At 40.3% G+C, this 12365-nt stretch overlaps 1 protein-coding gene across 1 annotated transcript in view; it reads right to left on the reverse strand.

The window, feature by feature from the left end:
- The window catches only part of ATPSCKMT (ATP synthase c subunit lysine N-methyltransferase), a 16005-nt gene continuing 3640 nt past the window's right edge, over positions 1–12365 (reverse strand). Inside the window, exons 2-4 of the mRNA XM_034761528.1 lie at positions 3862–4159; positions 2108–2245; positions 1–111 (exon numbers count right to left, since the gene is read on the reverse strand). Coding sequence (XP_034617419.1) covers positions 16–111; positions 2108–2245; positions 3862–4159 — 532 coding nt within the window. The 3' untranslated portion in view covers positions 1–15. The remainder of the gene's footprint in view (positions 112–2107; positions 2246–3861; positions 4160–12365) is intronic.

Below are 12365 nucleotides of genomic sequence, written 5' to 3' on the forward strand. Positions count from 1 at the left end.
GCCTTGCTATTATGGTCATAAAACACAATAAATACAATGAAAGAGTGAAAAAAGACTTACCATTTGAGGTACCCCAAAAACAACAACATTTGTATACTGGGAAAAGCTAACCTATTAAAAAAAATTATATATTACCGTCATTGTGGACAATTAATATTTATAATATGAGTGGATACTGGGGGGAATGTTAGTAATAATAGTCTTCCCTTTATTCACACCCTTTTTCACAGCCAGGCCTCCTACACCAGGGACAAGGACAGGAAACGATACAGAAGCCACTACGCCAGCTTAACATAGCCAAGGATTCCCCAACACAGGGTAGCTTTGCACCAATTGAGTAGCACAAAACTGCTTCAGTGTCACCAAGGCTCTGGCCCCAAGTTCCAGAATATTAATCAATTCAGAGAAGTTGCACAAGTTTACTCATTTTTACTGCAGTTCTTATCCCTAAGGAAAACACTTATTTAACATCCTAACTTTGCCACCTGTCAATTAAGTCTTTAGCAATATATCTAGAGTTAAAACTGACTAACCATTTCTATTCCAAGTCTGTGTTTTGAGTCCCTCACAACTTTCTGCAGTTTTTAATTATTGGGAAGGAATTATCTGGGTCAGTTCTCTGCCTTAAGGTGAATTTTTTTTTAAAAAACTCTCATTCAAAAATAGTTGATCTGGTTTTGAACATGGGGGGAGGGCGAAGATACACTTTTCCCATTCTATAAAATTCTTGCCATTCTTTTTCTTTATCACTCAATGGCTGAAATAGCAAGGGGTAGGTAAACTGAAATCTTGCAGACAATTAATTACTAAGAAGTGTTCGATAGAAAATTATTCTGATTCATCTGAATTATGAGGTTTTTGAAAAAAATCAAACCGTACTCCTTTGCTTTAAAACAGCTCTGTTCAAAAATGGATTGAGTGCGCGCGCATGCGCACATATTATATACACATATAAAATGAAAGATAGTGCTACATGACATATATGCACAATAAGGAAGCTGCATATGAACACGCACTTCTTATTCAGTGCCCATTGAGGCCTGATCCTGCACTATTACAGAGAATAGCCTTGCCACTGATTTCAATGAATGCAGGATTAAGATCTGTCTAAGGCAGGACTTTGTAGCACCCAGCCTCATTCAGTAAGTACTTAAATGTGAGCAAAATATTCAATGAATCAGGGCTCCAAAAGAGCCCTTGCAAAGGGCTGAGGACAAAAAAAAACAGCAAAGCATCTAAGCTAGTGAGTAGTCATAGTTAACATGTGCTTGTGTACTTTGCTGTATCAGGACTTGAAAGAGCACATTATGGGGGACAACATTCCAGTGGTGTCTAATAAAATAATTCCAGATTATGAAATTTTTTCTTTCCTTTTCTTTACAAGAAATACCCGAGACTTCCATTATTTAAAAAAAAAAAAAAAAATACTGCAATAAGAGAATGTTGAGGCTGCACAGTAGCATACTCAAGTCAGTAAATGCTAAAGTTGAACTTGCCAGTGGAATCATAACTCTTTTCCCTTGTGCACATGAATCAGTTACATAATACTACACTATTCTCAAATAATACAAAATCATCTAGTTAAAGTTGTAGAAACTACATATTTTTATACATTAGCATAATTAAAGTTGTAGAAAATATTATATGATATAGGGTATTATTTGAGAAACAGTATGATTATCTAATTAATATCTGCATCATAATGCATGAGCACATTAGCTTTGCATCTTTACCTTTGGTATTTCCTGACTTTTGAATGCCTATATGTATAACATTAACATTATTTTAGCATAGTTGTTTTTTTTAATAATTATACTATCTGCAGCGGTGTGTTTTCAAATTGATCACTTGTAATTCACCAGTGAAATTATTATTACATACACCTCTATCTCGATATAACGATGTCCTCGGGAGCCAAAAAAATCTTACAGCGTTATAGGTGAAACTACGTTATATTGAATTTGCTTTGATCCACCGGAGTGCACAGCCCCGCCCCCCCGGAGCACTGCTTTACTGCGTTATATCCGAATTCATGTTATATCGGGTCGCATTATATCGAGATAGCGGTGTACTTTGATTTCTATAGGGTTTTTCACAAAACACATACCTTCCACAAATCTGAAATATAAAATTTGGCATTATGATGCATCCCTTCTCTCCAAGCACGATATCTGGAGTACCAGACTAGCCAGGGATTTAATTCATAACCAACAGCTTTGAATCCTTCTTTTGCAGCTGCTATCACCTACAAAAAGACAAAGTACTCTTCATTCAGGGCCAGAACAAACTACAGTAGGACACTATTTATGATAGAATTGTGCTTGCAGGAAACATAATAAAATTATACTATTCTCTTAACAGCAGAACCCCCCCCCCCCCCCCCACACACACAAAAAGGAGTGCTATATGTCTTTATTAGTTGTGTTTATCCACCTTTGGCTGCTTGAATACTAAAGCCCCAATCTGCAAACAAACACTTACACACGTGCTTAACTTGAGTATCATGAGAAGCCCCATTGAAATCAACAGAACTACTCATGATAGTGAAGTTAAGCACAGGAGTATTTGCTGGATCAGAGCATAAGGCCCCCATACTGCCATGACATATCCATATGCTCAATTTTAAGCATGCAAGTAGTTTCAGTGACTTACCTGTAAATTAAATGTACAATTGGCCAGGGGCATAGCAGTAAACACTATACACGTACATGCACTCACCTAAGATCAAAAATACAAAGTGACCTACCAACACAGAAAGTTCCACAGTGAACGTTTTTTGAATATATAATCTTTCTTTGACACAGGCAGTTATAACGTATTTTCCTAATTCATAGTATAGCACTCTGCAATGCCAGATGGATATGCAATTTTAAAAGTTAATTTTATCATAACTTCAAGCACCCGCTAGCTGATGTTCAAACAGGTTGCTTTTTTTTTTAAAAATAAATAAAATTTAGACAATAAATTTTCAAGATTTAAAATTGCCTGATAATTTAGCAAATGTCTTTCAATAAGTTAAATTCTCCTTGGTGTACTGATATGAGTAATCCCATTGAACTCAGTTGGGCAAACTAATCTAGTAAGGAAAATACGTTTTGTTCCCAAGTCTGCTGTATTTATTGATCTGTAGCATGAATCACTCTCACTCTCCATCTAATTTTTTAAATAAAGAAAATATACTGTAAATCTCACACATAAATAAAGTCGTGCATCCATGCCTTCATTTTTCAGAGGGGGATAATTAAAAACAATATAGATTAATCAGGGGAATATATGGTAACAAAATTAGCAACTTTCAAGATATGCAATATGTAGGATTTAAACTACTTGACAAGTATCTTTAAATAATAAAATGACTCAAATCATGTAAAAATAAAATTTAAAAAATTCTGTATTAGAAACATATGGAAAAGTAGAAAAGAGTAAGAAAGTAAATATTTTGTTCCTGAATAAAACTAGTCAAATATTCAAATAGTTTATTCCACACATTTTGAAGTTTCCCATATCAATTAGTTAATGCAATTTTTTTCCATTATGCACTATAAAAAAAATTCACAAACATATTCAAATAACCTGACACTTTCATATTATTTGAAGAATACTATTTTCATTATTTGCCCAAAGGTATTCTTGAATAAGTGTCAAACATTCTGAAGCCTGTAATATATACTCTTAAAAACAGTCCAATTAATTTTGTCTGAATTTTTGTGGGACGGGGAGGAAAACTTAACACAGGGTACAGAACCTTCATAAATACCAGGAAAAAGGGGTGCATAATGGAAAATATCTACTACAGTAGCTCACTTCTTTAATGCTGTTTGATGTACATGAATTTAGAGGAGCCAGAGTTTTATAACTTACAATACGTCCATCGCCGCTACCTATGTCAACCAGAGATCCACTTCTGTACTGTAACATTTTCAAAACATTTTCAATCTGAGTTGAAGTTGCAGGTACAAAAGGAAGGCAAATTTTTCTCAGTGCTGGAGTTATGAATGGAGTGGCAACAGCATACAGTACCACCAATGTCCCACCAACAATGCCAGTGACCAACAATCCCCAATTTCTTTTTCTTGAGCTGTCATTATCAAGATTCATATGCAAAATGTCTTGGGTATGGCTTTCTCCTTGAAGTACTTTTGACATCGACAAAGTGTACCTGAAGAAAGGGAAAAACATATGTAACATGACTCCTTTGAAATGCCAAGTGCATATCTATTTATTTCTACAGACAAAATCTTGCTGGTAAACAGCATACAATAATAGAATCACATACTAAACTCTAAGGCTTAAGCTACACTTTATATAAAGCTTACCTCCTTTTGAGCTGGGATGTACTCACAAATCTTATTAACAAAATATTAAATGGCCTTGGAGAAAATCATCAGAAAATAATTGAATTTTAAAATCTGTTCTTTCTACCATAATTGACTTTTTTGCTCACCTAGGGCCCTCATAAATGTATTGGAGAGCAAGGAATACATACTAAGAAGCACACAGCCTATTTTCATCCAGAAGACAGGGAAATTACATATTTACCTCCCATTAATGCAAATAGAAGTTAAGTACATAAATCCCACTTACACAGAAAAGAAAACAACACCTCCACTCAAAAAACCTGTTCTTGTGCATACTGATTGCAAAGTTTTTATTTTAAAGTATCAGTAGCGGTTTTCTCATCAAAATAGAACGGTTTTCAGTCATGAAAGGAGCAGGTTTTCTTCCACTTAGAACAGAGAAAAATAGGTAAAAAAATCAAGTAGTTAAGAAAGCACAGTGCACAGCCTGCTAATAAACCTATGGTTCAATGTAAAGTGTACAACACATTCTTCATGTACTGTATTTAATATCCAAAGCTAGCCAAGCATTCTTTGGAATACTATGTTAGCACGCTGGTCTTTAAGGAACACAGATACATTATTTCTGAACAACTGTTTAAGCCTGATTATTTTTCTTTCAACTCATTGTAATAGCATATTAACACTCCAGAAACAATATGCCTTTAAAATCTTAGAGGGAATCTGAATATTGGATTTTTTGTGTGACATAAATATAGTGCTCATGAAAGGTGTTGACCTGACAACCCTGTCTTATATTTTGCTATATAATATAGCAAAGTCAGTGAAAGTACAGGCTTCCCCACATTGTCCCACTGGTGTGCTTCCATCTTGACCAATTTCTTTGAGAACATCAAAACAGTTCATACAATGTTGCTAAACTTACATACACAGGAGAGCCCCCCATATCATAAGGCATTGTCCATACAAGTGTGACATTTACCACTCATGATCCAGTACCACATCGTGTTGAGAGCAAGCTGCTTTGTGCCAAAAGAGCTATGGCATGATAGAAGTTCGAGTCCTTCACAGAATCAGTGGCCAAGACTTTTAAAAATGAGTTCCCAAAGTGCCTAAGCTCTATTTTCAGGCACCTAAATAACTGTCCTAATTTTCAAAAGTGATGAACAATTAACAGCTATTGTTGACTTAAAATAAGAACAGTCATACTGGGTCAGACCAAAGGTCCATCTAGCCCAGTATCCTGTCTTCCAACAGTGGCCAGTGCCAGGTGCCCCAGAGGGACTGAAAAGAACAGGTAATCATCAAGTGATCCATTCCCTGTCGCTCATTCCCAGCTTCTGGCAAACAGAGGCTAAGGACACCATCCCTGCCCATCCTGGCTAATAGCCATTGATGGACCTATTCTCCATGAATGTATCTAGTTCTTTTTTGAACCCTGTTAAAGTCTTGGCCTTCATAACATTCTCTGGCAACGAATTCCACAAGTTGACTGAGTTGTGTGAAGAAATACTTCCTTTTGTTTGTTTTAAATTGCTGCCTATTAATTTCATTTGGTAACCCCTAGTTCTTGTGTTATGAGAAGGAGTAAATAGCACTTCCTTATTTACTTTCTCCACACCAGTCATGATTTTACAGACTTCTATCATATCTCCCCTTAGTCGTCTCTTTTCCAAGCTGAAAAGTCCCAGTCTTCTTAATCTCTCCTCATATGGAAGTCGTTCCATACCCCTAATCATTTCTGTTGCCCTTTTCTGAACCTTTTCCAATTCCAATATATCTTTTTCAAGATGGGGCGACCATATCTGCACACAGTATTCAGGATGTGGGCATACAATGGATTTATATAGAAGCAATATCATATTTTCTGTCTTATTATCTATCCCTTTCTTAATGATTCCCAACATTCTGTTAGCTTTTTTGACTGCAGCTGCACATTGAGTGGATGTTTTCAGAGAACTATCCACAATGACTTCAATGGAAATTAATGTAAAGTACTTTGAGATCCTCAGATGGAAGACCCTACAGAAGTGAAAAGCAGTGTTACTACAAATATGTTTTATAAACTTGACTGTAAAAATATTTCTCATGATGACCTGCTCAACAGTCTTCTGGCAATGCAATGAGAGATACCTGAGGATTGCAGAAGGGGCAAATTTAGTACCTATCTTTAAAAAGGGGGGGAAAGAAGAGAACTTAATGATTGACCGACGGGGCAGCCTAACTTTGATACCTGGAAAGATACAGGAACAAATTGCTAGACAATCCATTTGTAAGCACCTAGAACAGTGGTTTTCAAACTGCGGGTCGTGACCCAGTACTGGGTCACGGAAGGTAAGGCACTGGGTCACGGCGGCTCTGGTCAGCACCACCAACCAGGCCATTAAAAGTCCCGTTGGTGGTGCTGCCCCCGCCCCGAGCACTGGCTCCGCACTCCCACAGGCCAGGAACCAGCCAATGGGAGTTGGGGGGCGGGGGGGAAGCGGCGGCGCAGCACCTGTGGGCCAGAGTCACGCTCCTCCGCCTACCTGCTGCTGGCTGCTTCGGGGACACAGCACGGTCCGCAGTGCCAGGACAGGCAGGAAACCTGCTTTAACACCTCTGCTGCGCCGCTGACTCGGAGCTCCACGAGGTAATCACACGCCTCAATCGACTGCCCCAGCCCAGCCCAGCCCCCCCAAACCCAGAGCCCCTCCCTGCATACCAAACCCCTCATCACCAGCTCCATCCCAGAGCCTGCACCCCCAGCCCAGAGCCCTGATCCCCTCCTACACCCCAACTCTCTGCCCCAGCCCAGAGCCCCCCCCACACCTCAAACCCTTCATCCTCAGCTCTGTTGGGTCACGGGCATCAACAATTTTCTTCAACTGGGCCAAGCCAGCCTAATTTCTTTCTTTGACTGGGTTACTGGCCTAGTGGATTGGGGGGGGGGGGGGGGGGAGAAGAACAGTAGGTATGATGTATCTTGATTTTAGAAAAGCTTTAGGCAGTCTCATGAGACTCTCATGAGCAAACTGAAGAAATACAGTCTAGATGAAATTATGAAGTAGGTGTGCAACTGACTGAAAAATAATACTGAGTTATCAATGCACAGATACAAAATGAGGAATAACTAGCTAGACAGAAGTACTGCTGAAAAGAATCTGAGATTTATAGTGGATAACAAATAAGAGTCAACAATGTGATGCAAATGCAAAAAAGGCTAATATTTTGGAGTGTATTAAGAGGAGTATTTTAGGGGAGGGATAGCTCAGTGGTTTGAGCATTGGCCTGCTAAACCCAGGTTTCTGAGTTCAATCCTTGAGGGAGCCACTTAGGGATCTGGGGGAAAATCAGTACTTGGTCCTGCTAGTGAAGGCAGGGGGCTGGACTCGATGACCTTTCAGTTCTAGGAGATAGGATATCTCCATTAATTTAATTTTAATTTAAGACCTGGGAAGTAATTGTCACACTGTATTCAGCACTGGCGAGGCCTCATCTGAAGTATTCTATCCAGTTCTGGGCACCACACTTTACAATACATGTGGATAAATTGGAGAGAGTCCAAAGGAGAGAAACAAAAATAATAAAAGGTTTCAAAAACCTGACCTATAAGGAATGGTTAAAAAAACAGGCATGTAAAGTCTTAAGAAAAGACGACGGGGGGGGTGGAGAATCTGATAACAGTCATCAAATATGTTAAAGGCTATCATAAAGAGGATGGTGATCAATTTTTCTCCAAGTCCACCAAGGATCAGACAAGAGGAAATGGGCTTAATCTGCAGGACGACAGATTTAGGTTAGATACACCTCTACCCCGATACAACGCTGTCCTCTGGAGCCAAAAAATCTTACCACGTTATAGGTGAAACCGTGTTATATCAAACTTGCTTTGATCCGCCGGAGTGCGCAGCCCCGCCCCCCCGTAGCGCTGCTTTACCGCGTTATATCCGAATTCGTGTTATATCGGGGTAGAGGTGTATTAGGAAAAACTTTTTAACTATAAGGGTAGTTAAGTTCTGGAATAGGCTTTTAAGGAATGTTATGGAATTCCCATTAGTGGAGGTTTTTAAGAAGAGGTGAGACAAACACCCATGAGGGACAGTCTAGGTCAGTGGTTCTCAAACTTTTTTTTCGCAGTCCACTTGAAAATTGCCGAGGATCTTGGCAGACCACTTAATGAGCTTTCCAAATGTTGTTTGTATTGTTAGCTAATTATGGTAAAGCGCTTTGGATAAACACACTATATAAAAAAACCTCTATAATAATTAATGGTTTTTGTTCTACAAATAAAAGCACACAACTCATCTTTTAATATCAGTAGTCTTACCTTTCTAATGCAATGGATATGCCCTCTCTCCCCTGCCACGGCAGCCCCCGAGCTGGGGCTGGGAAGGAGGCGGGTCACTCACCTACAACAGCCACAGAGCTGAGGCTGGGAAGGAGGGCCATCTCTCCCTGGCAGCCACAGCCCTGGAGCTGGGGAAAGTCACCTCTTTCTCTGGCCACCACAGCCCTGCACATCCCAAATTCCCCCCATCCCTCTTCTCACCTTACTGTCCCCTCCCACCTACCCCCATTCCTCCCAAGGCCACCAACTCAGCTTAAATATGCATCTTTCTCCAGGGTCCAGGCACCTAATTAGTGGAGCCATGCCTGCGCCATGCCACTAATTAGGTGGGTGGCCCTTCATTCTCTTGTGTGCAGCTGCCCAGGTGCGCACCTTAGAAGGAACTGTCCACAGACCACTTGAATCGAGCTCACGGACCACTGGTGGTCCATGGACCACAGTTTGAGAACCTCTGGTCTAGGTTTACTTGGTCCTGCCTCAGTGTAGGTAGCTGGACTTAATGACCTCTCAAGGTCCCTTCTAGCCCTACATTTCTATGATTCTATAATTTAAAACTACAGTAGAACCTCAGAGTAACCAACACCAGAGTTACGAACTGACCACTCAACCACACACCTCATTTGGAACAGGGAGCACAACATCAGGCAGTAGCAGAGACAAAACTTAAAAAGAAAAGAGTAAATACAGTACAGTATTGTATTAAACTACTAACAAAAAAAAAAAAAGCATAGTAAAGTTTCAAAGCTGTATTAAGTCAATGTTCAGTTGGAAACTTTTGAAAGACCTACCATAATGTTTTGTTCAGAGTTACGAAAATTTCACAGTTATGAACAACCTCCATTCCCGTAACTCGGAGGTTCTAGTGTATTTTTAGAGAGAAATTATGTGTGGATAATCATTTTGCAGGATTCAAGGTTTTAAAAAATATGCAAAGACAGTTATTTAAAGCTATAGATCTCAATACTAAAACCCCAACCAATTCAAAATCCTATCACAAACAAAAGTATGACGTAATCCCACAAATACAAATGAGCTGGCTTTGCCCAAGTTTAGAACCCTACCTATACCTAACAAAGCATATATTAAAGATATGGAGGCTCAAGTGATCTTCAGTAGGATACTACCTGTCCCTAGAGGAGAAGAGAGAAGGCAAGACAATTATGATTAGGGCCCTACCAAATCCATGCCCATTTTGGTCAATTTCATGGCCAGAGGGTTTTAAAATTGGTCAATTTCACCATTTCAGATGTTTACATCTGAAATTTCACCTTGTTGTAACTGCGGGGGTCCCCTCCCAGAAGGGGGATCATGGGGAGGGTCCCAAAGCTGTTGTGGGATGGTCACAGGATTGACACCGTCACTTCTGTGCTGCCTTCAGAGATGGGCTCTGAAGGCAGCAGCTGCAGTTTCCTGCAGCTGGAGGAGGCTCCAGAGTTGGAAGTGGGTCCCATCTCCGCAATGCTGCTGGGAGCGCCCCAGCCCGGGGCTCCTAGCTGCTAGTCACAGCCAGTGGCGGACTAACACAGGGGCTCCAGGCAGTACCCCGAGCCCTGGCAAGAACCGCACGGGGGGTGGGCGGAAGCCCCAAACCCAGGTGCCCCGAACCCCAATAGGAGCCGTGTACCACCCTCACTTCTGTGCTGTCTGTGGAGGAGGGTCTGGGGAAGGATTTTGGGGAGATCAGATTTCACGGGGTAAGACTTTTTTCACAGTCCGTAACACGTTTTTCATGGCCATGAAATTGGTAGGGCCCTAATTATGATGATCAACAGATGGCTCTGGCAACGGTGCTATAAGGAGGGGTTTTAGATGTCTGAACATTCACTGGCCGATGGGTGTTCTCATGGGATGGACTCCACCTAAGTAGGGAAGGAAATAGACTTCTGAGATAGACGGAAGTAGTTAGGGAAGTGGGCTGGACGGAAGAACTCAAGGATCTGAATGTGTACGAGGTTTGGAATTACTTTAAGTCAAACATGTTTTTTACAAAATGGTAGATTATGCCAGACCAACCTGAATTCTTTCTTTAAAAAGATAACTGATTTTTTAAACAAAGGAAATACAGTAGATCTAATCTACCTGGATTTTAGTAAAGCATTTGATATGGTTCCACATTGAAAATTATTAAACTGGAGAAGATGGAGATTAATATGAGAACTGAAAGGTGGGTAAGGAACTGGTTAAAGGGAAGACTACAACAGATCATATTAAAAGGGGAACTGTAAGGCTGGAGAGAGGTTACCAGAGGAGTTCCTCAGGGATCAGTCATGGGACAAATCTTATTTAACCTTTTCATTAATGACCTTGGCACAAAAAGTGAGTGTGCCCTAATAAAATCTGCAGATGACACAAAGTTGGAAATAATGCCAATAGTTCATTCTGGCCTTAAAATCTGAGTCTATGAGTACTGGTTATAAGAGATGGAAGACTCCGTTACCACTGCAACGACACAGAAGACTGGCTATCAGCTACTATTAACTAGCTACTTGCAACTTTCTTTACTTCACCTGAAGTAAAGTATACAGGCCACTATAATTTTAAAAAGTGACTTTTAGGTTTTCAGACTTTAAATAATCAATTTTAATCTTGTTTTACATTTGTACTTTTATATGTTCCCAGAGAAAGGTTGATTTGCACTGAAACATAGATTCATAGAAATGTAGGGGCTGAAAGGGACCTTGAGAGATCATTCATCCCAGCCCCCTGCACTTAGGTAGTAAACCTAGAACATCCCTGAGAGGTGTTTGTCCCACCACTCCTTCAAAACCTCCACTAAAGGGGAATTCCACAACCACGCTTCGAAGCTTATTCCAAAGCCTAACTACCCATATAGTTATAAAGCTTTTCCTAAACATCTACCCTGAATCTCTCTTGCTGCATGTTAAGCCCATAACTTTTTGTCCTTTCAGTGGACATGCAGAATTGAGCACCATCCTCTTTATACATGCCTGAAATTGGATGACTGTTATACCAGGTCCGCCCTCAGTCTTCTTTTCTCAAGACTAAACAACCCCAGTTTTTTAAAATCTTTCCTCAGAGGTCAGGTTTTTAGAACCTTTTATTTTTGTTGCTCTTCTCTGTACTCTATCCAATTTATCCACATCTGTCCTAAAGAGTGGCACCCAGAATTGGCCAAAGGACTCCAGCTCAGGCTTCACCAGTGCCAAGCAGAGCAAAATAATTATCTTCTAATGTTTGATATATGACACGCCTGTTAATATGCTCCAGAATATTAGCTTTTGGCAACTGCATCGCACTGCTGACTCATTCAATTTGTGATACACTATAACTTCCAGATCCTTTTCAACACTACTACCACCTAGTTAGTTATTCTCCATTTTGTAGTTGTTAATTTGACTTTTTCTTCCTAGTGTAGTACTTTGCACTTGTCTTTATTTAAGTTTATTTTGTTAATTTCAGACCAATTCTCTAATTCAGGGGTGGGTAAACTGCAGCCCGCGCGCCGCACCAGCAGCTTGGCCCTGCTCCAGTGCTCCAGCCGGGGTGCTGGCTCAGGGGCTGCACCACAAGGCCAGAACAAGTAATTGGCTAAAACTGCAGCAAAGGTATATGCTACACATCAGAAGAAAAAGAACTTCCTGTCAGGGTGGTTAAGCACCGCCACAAATTGCCTAGGGAGGTTATGGAATCTGTCACGGGAGGATTTTAAGAGCAGGTTAGACAAACACGTGTCAGGGTCACTCTCTAGAGAATAAAAACAACAAAGAGTCTGGTGG

The sequence above is a fragment of the Trachemys scripta genome, chromosome 2, assembly GCF_013100865.1.
Source record: "Trachemys scripta elegans isolate TJP31775 chromosome 2, CAS_Tse_1.0, whole genome shotgun sequence".
NCBI lineage: Eukaryota > Metazoa > Chordata > Testudines > Emydidae > Trachemys > Trachemys scripta.